At 34.4% G+C, this 16,235-nt stretch overlaps 1 protein-coding gene and 1 long non-coding RNA gene across 2 annotated transcripts; one reads left to right on the forward strand and one right to left on the reverse strand.

The window, feature by feature from the left end:
• The first annotated feature begins 252 nt into the window (after nucleotides 1–252).
• Nucleotides 253–8,987, forward strand: LOC100854452 (protein SENSITIVITY TO RED LIGHT REDUCED 1). The gene is made up of 3 exons (XR_784878.3): nucleotides 253–392; nucleotides 617–672; nucleotides 7,523–8,987. It is a non-coding gene; the product is annotated as a protein SENSITIVITY TO RED LIGHT REDUCED 1 (long non-coding RNA).
• A 5,479-nt stretch (nucleotides 8,988–14,466) lies between these two features.
• Nucleotides 14,467–15,069, reverse strand: LOC104877909 (cysteine desulfurase, mitochondrial). The gene is made up of 2 exons (XM_019217724.1): nucleotides 14,906–15,069; nucleotides 14,467–14,842 (listed from the first exon to the last, which is right to left on the reverse strand). Exons 1-2 carry the CDS (start codon nucleotides 15,067–15,069, stop codon nucleotides 14,467–14,469), a joined length of 540 nt encoding a protein of 179 aa, XP_019073269.1.
• Between the last annotated feature and the right edge of the window lie 1,166 nt (nucleotides 15,070–16,235).

Raw genomic sequence — 16,235 nt, forward strand, 5'->3', positions numbered from 1 at the left:
ATCGGTTATGGATGATTGGTTAGAAGATGCTATGAGGATGTTTGGTTTAAAATTATTTTATTTTATTTTAATTTAATTTTTTTCTTTTTTTTTTTGGTCTCAAAATGGATAAACAATACTAATACTTGAAGAAAAATAAAAATAAATTAAAGTAAATTACTTGATTTTAATGAAAGGGAAAGGTCACGTGACAAAAATAATATTAGGTGGCAAATTGTGATGGCGGGTGGAAAACACTAAAATGAAGGGTAAGATAGTAGTTTTAGTTTTTGAGAGCTCACAGTTCACAAAAGCGGCTGTCGGCTTGGCTCCTGCCATCTCCGGTTCATCTCCTTCCGCCGGCTCATCGCTCCTCCTCCGCTGGTTTTTCAATTATCAGTCGACTGCAAATGGTAAGATTTTGATTCTCTATTTATCTCAAGCTTTAGAATAAAATTTTAATTGTTGATCTGTTCGGTTGCTGAGAAAGACACGGAAAGTAAGAATTTTGATTATTGCACATACTCCGCCAATGACCAATACTCTCCTTTTAAATCTCAATTTAATTTTTTTATAGCATTTTGCTTAATTAATCCACACGCGTCCTTATTTTCTTTTTCCATTCTGGTCTGGTCAGATTCAGCTCCAGTTGTAGCTAACATAGCTTTGTCAGGCGCCTAGTTGAATGAATCGGTACCGTTTTTGTTCCATTATATTAAATTATGGATCATTTATTGTTTATGTCTAAGATTTTTGTTTGGATTGGATTGGACTGGATTTGCTGCTGTTGCTCCCTTTGGTTTCCGTGAAAATGGAGGAAAACTAAATTAATTGATAAATGAATGAAATTATGTTTAATTTTTATGGGACTGCTGGTGAATTTTTTAGGGTTTTATTAGGTTCATCTCTCATTTTTATGGGTTTTATTTTGTTACATTAATGGTTTATTTCCCCTAGATTCGTTTGGTTTTAGAATCAATGCCCTACCTGTCTTAAGATTTGATGCATTGTATGCATTATTGTTAGCAATTGTTCAGTTTCATTTTCAGAAATGTTTCTTTGAGAAGAACACAAACCTCTTTGTAATGTTTCTGGATAATGGCCCATTCTAGAGAAATTTTTTAAATTAAACTCTCTAAAATTATGCGGCCAGACCACCAGTGGAACAGTAAAAAGCTTGAGCTCTTAAGCTTGAATCCTCATGTTTGGGTCTTGAGAAGGACTCTTCCCAAGACACTTCTTCCACTGGACAATAACTTCTGAACTGAGATTTCAAACATGCGTTTTTCCATGTCATTTTTGAAAAATGAAAAACAGTTTTGGGAAACAGAACTGGTGAAGTCCCCCTTCATATTCTTTTGCTGAGTTTCTTATAGGGTTTTCTTGTTCATGGATTTGCAGTTGGGTTGCCATATGTTTTCACTTTGGTGTTCTTCCATGCTAATATGAAGATTGTTTTAGAAGTCTTCATCCTCTGTTACTTGTTGATTTTGATATGGGTGTGATTGAGATATTTTTGTGCTTTTGAATTTTGTGTTATGCTTTTCAATTGAAAGTACACATTTGGAAGTGGGTTACATGGAAAGACCTTGTGATATATCACTATCAACCTTAACCATAATGATGGAAGAATAATGTAACAATTGTGTTTTCCTTCTTTTTTGTTTTTCTTTTTCTGGTGATACTGTTGCATCACTGGGGAGACCTCTGATTAACAGGAAGGGTTACCCCTTAAATAGGATCATCCCCCAAAATTTTCATAGTTGATTGCTTTCCAGATCACTCTTTGCAATGGTAATATAGACATTCTATGGTGCTTTTGACAGCTTTTGATACCACTTCTTTTTTATTAGGGTAGTGACCCTAAATGAGTCATGAATCCTTCAATGTAGACTCTTGCATGAGTGGTTTCTGGGATCATGCATGTCTTACATAACCTTGATTCTGTTCTTTTAATCTTCTACTGAAAAATACCTCATTTCTTCTTTCATGATCAACTCTTTTCAAGGACAAGTCCTTAAATGTCTTTAAGGGCTAAAAAACCTACTTGCTTTATGAAAACTCTCTGTAACAATCTTCTGTATTTCTATTCCATCAAATAGCCCATATGTCTTTACTGCTTTGGGATTGTTCTTAATATACCTTGAAAGAAAAGATGAAGTGTGGGTTACCTTGGGTGTCTTGTGTCTAGGAGAAGGAAGGAAAAAAAAGAAAAAGAAAAAAAAAGAAAAACCGAATTTGCAAAATGTGTGTAATTACCCAATATTTAAATGCATATCAATTGCCTTAGACAAAAATTACAATATTTTTAGCAGCTGATTTTATAGAGTTTTTCATATCACCTTTATATTGTCTTGGTTTACTCTTTTAAGTGGATAATCACTTTGTGTCTACTGTTTGGGCATTTGGGTTTGGATAAAATTTTGGAATTCCAGCGGTTTATGAGTTTTGTGATGAGACGACACACTTTTATCCATTTTTATAGTATCATAACATGGGATCACCTTAATATTTAATGGGTACCGTCCTATAATATAATGAGCTTAGGAAAGTACGGATTCAAATAGTGTGTTCGAGTTTTTTTTTATTTCACTTATGAGGGATGTAGAATTCTCTATGAAAATTCAATAAGATGATGGAAGGACCACTCAGCATTATGTCTCTTGTTCGTACTACCACCACCACCTCATTTGGGGTTCTCTTTTTAATTTTAAAATTGATGCCTAATATATATAAAATAAACTCTAAATGTCCTTTTTGGCAATTCATCAATACCAAAAGTTTATTTGTTGTTGGATAACACATAATTACAAATACTATGAAAATAGTGCTTTCGTATGATATCTAAACATGAACTGCTTCTTCATAAAACCTCTTCTACTATTAGTATTACCAGCAAAAGCGCTACTGACTAAAAGCACTCACCCGAATCACTTCTGAATTGGCTTTTCTTTCATTTTTCTACAGTTGTGATTTTGCTATGCTTTGGATGTTTTCACCAAAAATTGAGTGATGTATTGGAACATGATTGTGTGACTTGTGTCCCATCTACAAAATTTTCTTTTATTTTTTTCTACACTATGGTGGATGTAGTCATAAACGGGAATTCCATTACATGTTGTGGATGTAGCTGTTGGGATATTTATAGGTGAATGAAAATTAAGACATACTGTTTTTTAATTAGACACAACTCTTCTTAATGGACACAATTTGTGTCAAAGGATATGTCAAGTATTTAAGACACATCTCTTCTAAGAGTCACCAGAATACCTATAAATAGCCCCCCACCCATGGCATTTCTCATTCATTCCATCATCAATTCTCTCCACTTTTTCTCATTTCTTCCAAGTGTTTGGTATTCAAGAGAGTTCAAGTCATCAAGTGATTTGCTGTTTCTTGTGATTTGGAGTGCTACTATCATAAGAAAGTGATCGTTGTATCCTGGGAGACGATTGTCAACAAACTGTAAGCACTAGTGCGAGACAAATTTGTCTTAAGGATATAGAGTCAAAATCTAGCCTCGATCAACCGTTTGTAAGATTCAATATTTACTTACCTTCTCGTTTATTTATTATACATAATTATTTGACCATACATTTGTGATAATTCCAAAATAACAATCTTAAGACGAATTTTTTTTTTTAATCTTTTGCTTATATCTGTATTTTTAATACAGTTAATAACATGGCCTTTACAAATATTATTGATACCCCTGTTGTTACACCTACTACTACCCATGGTGAGAAACCAGAGAAATTCACTAGGTTGGACTTCAAGCGGTGGCAACAAAAGATGTTGTTTTATCTCACAACAATTAACTTGGCCAAAGTGTTGCATGAAGATGCACCTACCTTAAAGGAGGGAGAGACTAACAAGCAAATTGTGGCAGCAGTTGAAGCATGGAAACATTCAGATTTTCTATGCAAAAATTACATCCTTAATGGACTTGACAACACGATGTGTAATGTGTAGAGTCAAGTGAAGACAACCAAGGAGTTGTGGGAGTCTTTGGAGAAGAAATACAAGACTGAAGATGCTGGCATGGAAAAATTCATAGTTGGCAGATTTCTAGATTACAAAATGGTTGACTCCTAAACAGTGACAAGCCAAGTCCAAGAGCTTCAAAATTTTGCATGAATTACATGCTGAGAAGATGGAATTAAGTGAGTCCTTTCAAGTTGCAGCAATTGTTGAAAAGTTACCACCATCTTGGAAGGACTTCAAGAATTATCTGAAACATAAGCGCAAGGAAATGGGGCTTGAGGACTTGATTGTGAGACTGAAAATTGAGGAAGATAATCGTGTCTCTAAGAAGAAAGTGGGAAAAGATCCCATGGAGTCCAAGGCAAACTTGGTGGAACCAAAGGCTAATAAAAAGAGAAAGCACTTTGGTGAAGGTCTAAGTCAAGGGAAGAACAAATACAAGAAGTTTGCTGGGAAGTGTTACATTTGCAGTAAGCAAGGCCATAGGGCCAAGGATTGTTGCTTGAAAGGATAAAGTAAGGAAAATAAAGCACATGTGACTGAGGAAGAGGAGTTGGCAAACATGCTTTATGCATTGGTACTGTTTTTTTGAGGAGTTGGCAAACAACTTTGCCTGAAGAGGAGTGAGTCTAGGAATGCATCATTTTTTGAAAATATTTTTCCGTGTAAAGAAAAGCAAGAAGTAAGTTCAAATAAGGGAACTTATGATACTGCAAATGGTAATCATCAAAATGAGGAAGAACCAAGACGTAGTAAGAGAGCCAAGAAGACAAAGTCTTTTGGCCTAGATTATCTAACTTATATGTTAGATAACGAACCCAAGACATTCAAGGAAGCAATGTCAACACCAAAAGCCCCATTTTGGAAAGAGGCTATCAATAGTGAAATTGAATCCATCATGCATAACCACACATGGAAATTGGTGGATTTACCACCAGGAAATAAACCTTTGGGTTGCAAATGGATCTTCAAGAAAAAGATGAAGCCTGATGGAACAATAGATAAGTACAAGGCTAGATTTGTAGCCAAAGGATTTAAACAAAAGGAAGGCCTTGATTTCTTTGATACATATTCACCAGTTACGAGAATAACATTTATTAGAGTGTTAATTGCAATCACAACATTGCATAATTTGGAAATTCATCAAATGGATGTTAAGACAACCTTTTTAAATGGTGAGTTAGAAGAAGAAATATATATGGAACAACCTGAAGGGTCTGTTGCTCCTGGACAAGAAAAGAAGGTGTGTAAGCTGATAAAGTCCCTATATGGGCTAAAATAAACACCAAAACAATGGCATGAGAAATTTAACAAAGTAACGTTGTCAAATGATTTTAAAATTAATGAATGTAATAAATGTGTATATACAAAGAATACACAAAATGAGTATGTCATTGTGTGCCTATATGTGGATGATATGTTAATTATTGGTAGCAATAATGATGTCATTAAAGTTACAAAGAAAAGGCTGACCAGTTATTTTGATATGAAAGATATGAGTGTCACAGACGTGATCTTAGGTATAAAAATAGCTAAGACATCTAGTGGACTAATATTTTCTCAATGTCATTGCATTGAGAAAATTCTTAAATGGTTTAACCAATATGATGATAGTCCAATTAAGACCCCAGTACATTTAAATCTACATTTAGCTAAAAATAATGGTCCAGCAATTGACCAGTTGGAATATTCTCGTATCATTGGTAGTTTAATGTATGTCATGAACTGCACGCATCCATACATAGCCTACGCAGTTAATAAACTAAGTAAGTTCACTAATAATCCGGGAAAAGACCATTGGAAGGCGTTGATTAGGGTTCTTAGATATCTAAGATACACCCTAAACTATGGACTTCATTATTTAAGGTATCCGATCGTACTAGAAGGATATAGTGATACAAATTGGATATTTGGTACGAATGACTCAAAGTCCACAAGTGGATATGTATTCACAATTGGTGGCGCTGTGATATCATGGAAGTCATCTAAACAAACATGTATTGCAAGATCAACGATGGAATCTGAATTTATTGCTTTAGATAAAAGCAGGGGAAGAAGCAGAATGAATTCATAATTTTCTAGAAGACATTCCATGTTGGCCAAACCCAATGCCTGCAATATGTATACATTGTGATAGCCAATCAGCGATTGGAAGGACACAAAATAGCATGTACAATGGTAAGTCTCGACACATCCGTCGCAGACATAATACTATAAGACAGTTACTTGCAAATGGAATTATTTCCATTGATTACGTTAAGTTAAAGGACAACCTGGTGGATCCACTAACTAAAGGATTGTCTAGAGATCAAGTAAACTGCTCATCGAGAGGAATGGGATTAAGGCCTATCACTAAAGAGTTTCATAATGGAAACCCAACCTAGCTGATTGGAGATCCCAAGATCTAGGTTCAATGAGGACAACTAAATTATGAAATACTCTGTGAAGAGCACTAGGGAAAAATAAATTCCCACCCATTCCTATGGTGAACTAGTGCTATACAAAATGTGTTTAGGATAAGCTATGCTTTTAATGATTCTAATAATTTGAAAGAGTTCAAGTGGAGTATGGTAGAATACTCGCCATAGGAATCACCAATGTGAGTGTGAAATGGGGCCGTTTCTATGAGAATTTTTAAGGCTGAAATTCTCTAAAGCACTCATTAAACCGGGAATCGTTCAGGGCTAAAATAAACACAATCGTGAGAATCATTGGTTATTCGGAAAGGAATTGTGTGAATACTATTGTCTTGATTTACATCAATAGTTGAACAGTTCAAGACATCACATTCACTGATTAGCTAGTAAATCCGATAGTATTTCACTAAGGAAGGTTCAAAGCTACAAACTACCTATCCTGATGCAATCACTTTCCAATTTTGTACTCTCTTGATTGTTTAGTTTTCCATTTGCCTTTTTTAAGTCAATTTTCATTCATGTGGGGGATTGTTAGGATATTTATAGGTGAATGGAAATTAAGACATATCGTTTCAATTAGACACAACTCTTCCTAATGGACACAACTTGTGTCAAAGGATATGTCAAGTATTTAAGACACATCTCTTCTAAGAGTCACCAGAAAACCTATAAATAGGGCCCCCCCTCCCCCATGACATTTCTCATTCATTCCATCATCAATTCTCTGCACTTCTTCTCCTTTCTTCCAAGTGCTTGGTATTCAAGAGAGTTCAAGTCATCAAGTGATTCGTTGTTTCTTGTGATTTGGAAGATGATTGTCAACAAACCATAAGCACTAGTGTGGGACAAATTCGTCTTAAGGACATAGAGTCAAACTCTGGCCTCGATCAACCGTTTCTAAGATTCAATATTTACTTACCTTCTCGTTTATTTATTATAAATAATTTTTTGACCATACATTTGTGATAATTCCAGAATAACGGTAGCGACAAATAGGAATGACATTGCCATTATAGTAATAGTATATTGGATGTAGTGATACACGGGAACACCATTATTATTTTATTTATTTAGCATCATCATCATCATCATGTTCTTTTGGATCAAGTCCAAACTCCTCACATGTTGGACGCTTTTTTGAGGGTTCTGGGATCTAAATTAAAGATGCAGATGGTTGTACATGGTATAGGCAGCATTGAATTATATGAACCCCCTCGATTGCATCTTAGCCTATCAATCTTGCTGAAATGAAACTTCAGTTGGATTGGGGACATAGAGGTATTTGATCCAATTCTTTCCGCCATAAAATCTAGAGTGTTGGAAGCCCTGGGTTGTTCTATTCTATCAGTCAATGAGCAAGGTTGGCGACAAGCTTCAAAGCCTCACTGTTCTTCATGCCACAATGTGAGGCAGAGTCATACGATAATCTTGTACAGGCGAATTGGAGAACAGAGCGTTTGAATAATATTGTGTTGTTTGGAGACAGCTTTAGGACATATGAACAGCATGTATCAGAGTTTAGGAGCTCAACTCTTGTTGATTCCTCAAGGCATATCTTGGCTGTTAGAAAGTTCACGCGTGAATTTGCAATCAAGACAGTTTCAGATGATTATTTTGGAGCCTTCCATGATTCAAGCTGGCATTTCTTGAGCCTTGTTGCTTGAGCAGCTTTGCAGTTCACAAGCAAGACTGAATGATGATTGAAAACAATCTTATTTCTAATTTTTCATTGCATTCAAAACAAGTTTACTGTTATCTTAATACCTGCAACAACCCGGATCAAGTAGATTAGTAATCGACACTATTTCAAAGTCTGTATTATCACTAATATGCTCTTGGAGATGCCTCCAATCTATCTTGATTTCGCACATTGTTTCTCATTCATATCTATCACATTTATTTCAGAAACATTTGGGGAGGTTGGCTTCTAGTCCAACCAATCTACCTATGCTGAAAGCAACACACATTTTATTCATTACATGAAAATATATTTTAGTCTTCTCTTGGAAGCCATAACAACAGCAGAGGAAATCATTTCTTGTTGTTCCCATTTAGATCGACCAGTAACTGATGGCCGAAACATTAGGGCATCAGCCAGATTACTAGGTGGGAGGGGAACCGACGATATGGGCAGGATGTCGACACGTCACGTGACCATGATGGGCATGTGGGGAGCAGCTTGGAGATATCCCGCCATCCAAGTGTACAGTTTTATCTTCTGCAAGAACCCAAACAAGAAATAACTTTTGCAGGTCTGCATAAAGTAGGTACAATAACCGGAAACCCCATGACCATGATTGAGGAAAAGTACTTACCATATGGAGCAACTTGGATCAATTCCCGCGATAGGGTTTCCTGAGAAAGGAAGAGAAGTAAAACTGAAAGAAGAATGCAAATGGTGGGAGAAACCTTGTGAAACACCATCTTGTGAGGTTGTAGAGAAATTGTTGTGCCTTCCTCGACCTTTAAATAGACTGAGGGAGAGGAGAAAAAAATGAGTGTGCTTTGAGTGGGAAAATGGTTCAGAAGAACACCAGTTGACGGAGGACCATCTAGGATTCCACTTTCAAGCATCCTTGCACCTTCCCAAGTCAAAAAAAAAAACAAGTTTCCTTGCACCTTCCCATGTCAAAGAAAAAAAAAAAGCAAGAAAATTATTCTCAGGTCTCCCTTCTAATAAATGAACACAGTACTCTGACAGCTACACACTCCCGTTCTTATCTTTAGTTGCCTTTTTTTTTTTTTTTTTTTCCTTTTTGGTTTTTTCATCAATTCTTAGATAGGACAACAATTAGTTGTTGGTGAACCAACTTTTTCAAATGAAGGAGCCCAAAGCATACAATAAAGTCCAACAAAACCATGGCAAAATCCAAAAGGGAAAAAACTTTTGAAGTTTAGAACAAATTTCAATAAAACCACAAACAATACCAAAGCAGCCTCAAATCTATCCACATATAGGACTTTTTTGGTAATTTAAAAAAGTTATGTTTAAATTATTGTAGTAAAAAAAGTTATTACAAATATATGGTAGTTTTTGCCACCTATGAGAGAGGAGATGGAGAGAGGAGAGAGGGTGAACGGATAAATTTTTTTTTAAACCAAAATCATCTTTTCAAATTTCAAAAAATTTTAAAAGGGAAATCGTTTCTTCAAGAGACGAGTTACATGAAAAAAAATATATATATTTAAAAAAAAATTCCCAAATTAAAAAAAAAAAAAAATTCCTCGAGGAACTCGTCTCTTCAAGAGACGAGTTCCCATGAAAAAAATATATTTTTTAAAAAAAAATTCCTCAAGGGAACTCGTCTCTTGAGGAATCGTTTTTTAAAATTTTTTTTTATAATAATTTGGGAATTTTTTTTTTAATGGGAACTTGTCTCTTGAAGAGACGAGTTCCCTTGAGGAATTTTTTTTTTTTTTTTTTTTTTTTTTTTTTATAATTTGGGAATTTGAAAAAAAAATATTTTTCTTTCATGGGAACTCGTCTCTTGAAGAGACGAGTTCCCTTGAGGAATTGTTTTTTTTTTTTTTTTTTTTTTTTTTTTTTTTTTTAATTTGGGATTTTTTAAAAAAAAATATATTTTTTTTCATGGGAACTCGTCTTGAGGAATTGTTTTTTTTTTTTTTTTTTTTAATTTGAGAATTTTTTTTAAAAAAAATATTTTTTTTCATGGGAACTCATCTCTTGAAGAGACGAGTTCCCTTGAGGAATTGTTTTTTTTTTTTTTAATAATTTAGAAATTTTTTATATATATATATATTTTTTTAATGGAACTCGTCTCTTGAAGACACGAGTTCCTTGAGGAATTTTCTTTTACCACTCAAACGTCTTCTTATTCTCTCTCATGCGTAATACCCATATTTTTCCTTAACTTTTCCTCCACTCAAATATCCTTCCATCCTCTCTCTTATGCATGCAGCCATATGTTTTGCTCCCAAACCTATTTAATGTGGGGACCACATGTTTTGCTCTCAAATCTCTTAAATATATGGTGGTGGGGTGATTTTCTTTTCTTTGCCATCTAACCACTCCTAATAACAAAGTTCCCTTGAGGAATTTTTTTTTTTTTTTTTAAATTTGAGAATTTTTTTAAATATATATATATATATTCATGGAACTCATCTCTTGAAGAGACGAGTTCCCTTGAGGAATTGTTTTTTTTTTATTTTTATAATTTGGGAATTTTTTTTAAATATATATATATATATATATTAATGGAACTCATCTCTTTAAGAGACGAGTTCCCTTGAGGAATTGTTTTTTTATTTTTTATTTATTTTATAATTTAGGAATTTTTTTAAATATATATATATATATTTTTCATGGAACTCGTCTCTTCAAGAGACGAGTTCCATTAAGGATTTTGTTTTTTAATAAATGGGGAATTTTTAAAAAAATATATATATATTTTTTTCATGTAACTCGTCTCTTGAAGAGACGAAATCTTTTGAAATTTGAAAAAATGATTTTGATTTAAAAAAAAAATTATCCGTTCACCCTCTCTCCTCTCTCCTAGGTGGCAAAAACTACCATATATTTGTAATAACTTCTTCTACTACAATAATTTAAGCATTACTTTTTTAAATTACCGTACTATTGAGAAAAGTCCTCCACATATAACAATGACGGCTAATTCAAAAAGAGTTTTCAAAATAAGGACTTTTGTGAAAGCTTCTTTTAACTTTTTGTTGGTAATTTTTATATGGGTTACAAAAATTCTATTGTATATTATCATATCTTATTTTAAATCTTTACCTTAAAATATGTGATTAAATTTGAATTGTGAACAAAAGTATAAAAGAAATGAAAAATATAAATAAATGAGATTAATATACAAAAGAAATGGAACATCAATCTTGAAAATGAAAGAATTATTTATTTATAAGCAAATAAGAGTTATGTGGCTAGCTATATGGTCATGTTTAATTAATTGTCACAAAAAAGTGATTTTTTAATACTATAAAATAAATTATTTTTATGTCTTTAGCATAAACATGATTAAATACAACCAAGAAACAACAATGCGACTTTGTTCATATCTTATTTTGTAAAATCCATGTGAATCAATCATATTAAATCACATGTCTAATATATGTCACGTTATGCCTAAGGCCTTTTAAGCAGTAGGTTTTGGCCTAATTCTATAAAATTTACGGCTATATGAGCTATTTAATCTTATTTATGAAGTGAAGTCCACCCCCTCCCTCCTTCCCCCCACCCCCCACCCACCCACAATGCATTCCATCATACGTCTACTAATTAGAAAATGTGAGTCCACCCCCTCCCTCCTTCCACCAACAACCCCCCCCCCCCCCCCCAATGCATTCCATCATACGTCTACTAATTAGAAAATGTCAGTCTCCCCACTAACATGACACATGGTGCATCTCGCTCTTGATCTCTAATATATTGACATATCCATATCCTTCCCATATATCTCTTACATCACAATACCATATCATTTGAATTTGGGCACCAATCTTCAAACATATTCTTGGGTTATCTGGATGCCTATAAAACATGCATGGATGACTTTTTCAGATGCCCATAAGACATGGATGACTACCTATAATGGATGTTGAGGGGGCTCTCCTATCATACCTCTTTGTGAAAGTGACACTATGTGCACATGGAATAACGCCCATATGCTAATACACTTGCATGAGTTAAGAATAGAGTTTGGGGAGTCTAAAATAATTTAAAATTCAAATAGTAAACTAATTAATATTAGAAATTTATGGACAAAATTTGGTCTTAAATAATTTTATTATTTTTCTATTACATGGAATCCTTATTTTTATTTATTTTTTCTAACCAAATAAACTCAAAATTAAACAAGACTTTATGTATTGGATTTATTAATGAATCTAGTAATTTTTGAAAATCAAATAGTGAACCGATGAATAAAAATTTATTCATAATGGCTCTATTTTTTATTGCACATAATTATATTCATATAAATTTTCTCACTATAAAAATAAACTTCAAATTAAATGTCACTTTGTATTGAATTTATTAATAAGTTTAACAATTTTTAAAAATAATTTGGAACTTAAAAAATAGATCCAATCATTGAAAAAAATAATATATCAAAATTAATATATTATGAGTTACGACTTTACTATTTCTTCTATACACATAACTATGTTTTTTCAAATTTAGATAAATAAATTATAAATTAAGCGAGACATAATTAATATTTTAAATTTTTAATAAAATAATTAATTTTTAAGAATAATTTTGAATTTAAAAATAATCGATTTAATTGATCACAGATTAAATCAAAATATTCTAAAATATTAAGTTTGTAAGTCAATATTAAATGTGTACATGAAATGAAAAACTTGATTAATTTATATGTTAAAAAAATTAAATTTTATTCATTATTCATTGTAAATAAAATATTGTTAAAAATTATTATTATTCATTATTAAACAATGATGCAACTTTGTTCACTCTCTATTTTGTAAAATCTACGTAGATCAGTCATATTGAATTATATGTCTAATATATATCAAGTGGGTTCCATCATAAGAAGACAGATTACAAAATGTCACCTAGCTTGGTATGTAAAAATAATACATCTTCCACATTACTCTCCATTAACATTGATACTTAGTGCATCTCATCCTTGATCTCCAATATATAGACAAATCCTGTCATATGGCTCTTACGCCATAGTGTTGTATTATTTGAATTTGAGCTCCAATCTTTAAACATATTCTTGAGTTATCTGCATGTCCATGAAACATGGATGCCTTCATACCTACCTCTTCTGCTATTAGTACTACCAACAAGAGCTCTACAAGCTAAAAGCACTCACTCGAATCACTTCCAAACCTCTTTGTAATGTTTCTGGATAGTAGCCCATTCTAGAGAAATTTTTTAAATTAAAATCTCTAAAATTATGCAGCCAGACCTCTAGTGGACCAGTCAAAAGCTTGAGCTCTTAAGCATGAATCCTCATGTTTGGGTCTTGAGAAGGAGCCACTTTATACCAAAATTCCGGACCTTAGAAGAGGACTCTTCCCAAGACACTGCTTCCACAGGACAATAACTTCTGTACTGAGATTTCAAACATATTGTAGACTCCGCATTTCGGCTCATCTCAATGCGTTTCCCACTCGATGGCGAGCTCGATTTTTATTTGAAAAATTGATTTTTATTCGATTAAGAAAATGATTTGGAGTCGCCACTTATTTTTGTTTTATTTTTAAAGGGTAAACAAAATAAGAAAGAAAAACCCTAAATGTGACTCCTTGTTTTGGAAAAGGTGGTCTGTTAAAAACCGGATCGGGTTCGGGGGTCAGGTTACTTATCGGGAAGGTACGGTACGGACCGTAGCACCCCTCTAAGTCCCTAATGTCGGGTCTCTACTAATAGAATGAAGCTGACGTGGCAGTCAACAAGAAAATCGATGAATACTCAAATCGATCATGCACAATATGAGAAGCAAAACACATATAAAGAATGAGCAAAATATGAATAGATGCGTACCTGGGCGGCAATCACGAACGCGCTATCATGAAACATGGTTAGTGAACAATGAACATATATAATTAAGCGCATATCAAGGAATAGAGTAAATCGATCACATGTGGCCAATGAAGCAAACAATCAGTTAATCAATCTTGAAATCTCATATGTAGGGCCCCCACCAAAGCCCATTTTATATTGCATGAATTAATTTCATAAGTTCCATTAATTGGAATTACAAAATTGAATTCATGTTTTATTTCAAAACGTTTTAAAATTATTGAAATCATGAAAATTGCATGCCGAGGAAAATGACGATGAATTTTATTAGAAAGTGGATTTTTGAAACCTAAAATTCTACGAATGAACAAAAAAACTTGGAGTTAAGATTACTAAAACACTCAAAATATTATTTGAATAAAAAGAATTCGGAAAATTATTTGAGAAAAGAGAATATGGAAACTGCTTTTTAAAAAAAAATTAAAGATGATAAGATGGGGAAAATGACACTTGGGTCAAAGGTGGCCATGCCACGAGTGCTTTCCCGTGAGCTGTCTTCATATGAATGTGGTGCAGCTTCCCTTTGGCTTTATCTTCATAACACTTACGTCAAATATCCGTGCAAGGGTAATAATGGAACACTATACGTGACCTTAAATTCATTTTTCTCATCTTCTGTACATCAACGGGAACCTTGCCAAAAGCTTGAGCCACATCAGTATAAGACAGAACACCTAATTCACCACATATATTCCTTATTTCTTCAACCGTCATCACCGACATGAGCCCAGTATCGGACTGATTTGCGGACTGCATTAAATCAATATTAACATACCCACCAGACCATGCAAACATATATGTGATCTCAAAACCTTCCTGTTGTAAATGAGGGCGAGAGTCACGAACACACTTGTGTTCCATTTGTGTGGTGATGACATGGCGCTGCTTCTCATTGTAGAAGCGCACGATGCCTTTGATGGAGATGCTGTTGGATTCAATGGAGTCATTCCCAATGGTTCAGGTAGTAAAAATCATAATCCTCACATACTTTCTAGGCAAATATTCCCCTTTCCATGAACTGTCAACTGCATGCTCAGTATCCTGTTGCTTCCCAAAGGCTTCGCCAGCACTATCAACTTCAGCAAGCATCTCAGACGATAACGAGATATAACTTAAGCGTGAACCATATGATTCACACACAATCACACCCATATCGACATTCATCCAACCCCTCTGAACACAAACCATTGACAACCTTTAGCTTTCCAAACCGATTTGAGAGCTTAAGGATAGCGGAACACTTTAATAAATCTCTTCTCTCCCAGCCATGTCTGAATTTCCTTCCACAAGTTCTGCTACAAACCCAGCATTGACCAAGAAAAGATTTCAAGTTTGGTGGGCATCTAATGAGTATCGGCATGGTGGAAATATGAATAGGGACGTGAAAGATTTAATGGGTATAAAATGGTGATGGGAAATGGGTTAGATATGAGTATAGAGAGATGATCAGTGGGCATGAAAAGAATGGGTACGAAGAACGGGTATGGTGGGGTATGGAATGAGAGATTTGATATGAGTATAGAGAGATGGTCAGTGGGTATGAAAAGAATGGGTATGAAAGATAGAATGATGAAGGATGCGTTTAATGGGCATTTTGAAAACCAAAAGTGAAGGCATGTAGGCGGGTGTGATTCTGAAGAGAGAACCATTGGACTTCTTCAGTGGGCGTCGCCGGAGACGAAACTCGCGACTATTGCTCCTCTGAGCTTCCTTAGCACCACGGATGGTATCAGTCAGACCCGAGATCCTCCTGCAGCAGTGAACAAGGCATCCAAACACTTGTATCCTTCTCAAATATTCATTCTGAATGGTCAAGGTCAGCTAGACTGGAGCAGTTCGGTGAAGACAGCAGCAAGATTGCACTCACGGCAAGGTGCAATGGCATCAGGTTCGTCAGCCAAACATCAATCATATATGACATAAAAATCACAACTCAGAGCCCATGATTTCCGCCATGAGACGACATGAAAATATCACTCTTCTCATAAACGATATAGTCAATGGCAGTCATGAAGGAGACTTTCTCTGAAAATGGCTGTAGTTCACTAGGCAAGGCAAGGTCCTCCTTATTGTAGAAATTAGGAAACTCTTGAGTTAATGGCAACACGGCTTCTTTCTCGTTGATCTGTATAATATCCTTAGTGACAAACTGATCCAGATCAACCACGGCTGTAGTATTTCCTCAAGGTACAACTTGAGCATTACCCTGCTTCCTCCCTATCCGAGATCTTTGCGCAAACCCAAACCATCTGGAGGAGCTTTATTCATCCTCAACCCCCATAAGCTTAGCTCTATGATAGCTTTACCATGAATCCCTC

The sequence above is a fragment of the Vitis vinifera genome, chromosome 13, assembly GCF_030704535.1.
Source record: "Vitis vinifera cultivar Pinot Noir 40024 chromosome 13, ASM3070453v1".
NCBI lineage: Eukaryota > Viridiplantae > Streptophyta > Magnoliopsida > Vitales > Vitaceae > Vitis > Vitis vinifera.

Bases quoted from the DNA above. Each gene is read 5' to 3' on its own strand.
- LOC104877909 (XM_019217724.1), bottom strand. From the start codon at position 15,069: ATGGGTGTGATTGTGTGTGAATCATATGGTTCACGCTTAAGTTATATC. The intron at 14,843-14,905 runs GTATGTGAGGAT...TGAATCCAACAG, and splicing joins GGGGAATATTTGCCTAGAAA to CATCTCCATCAAAGGCATCG.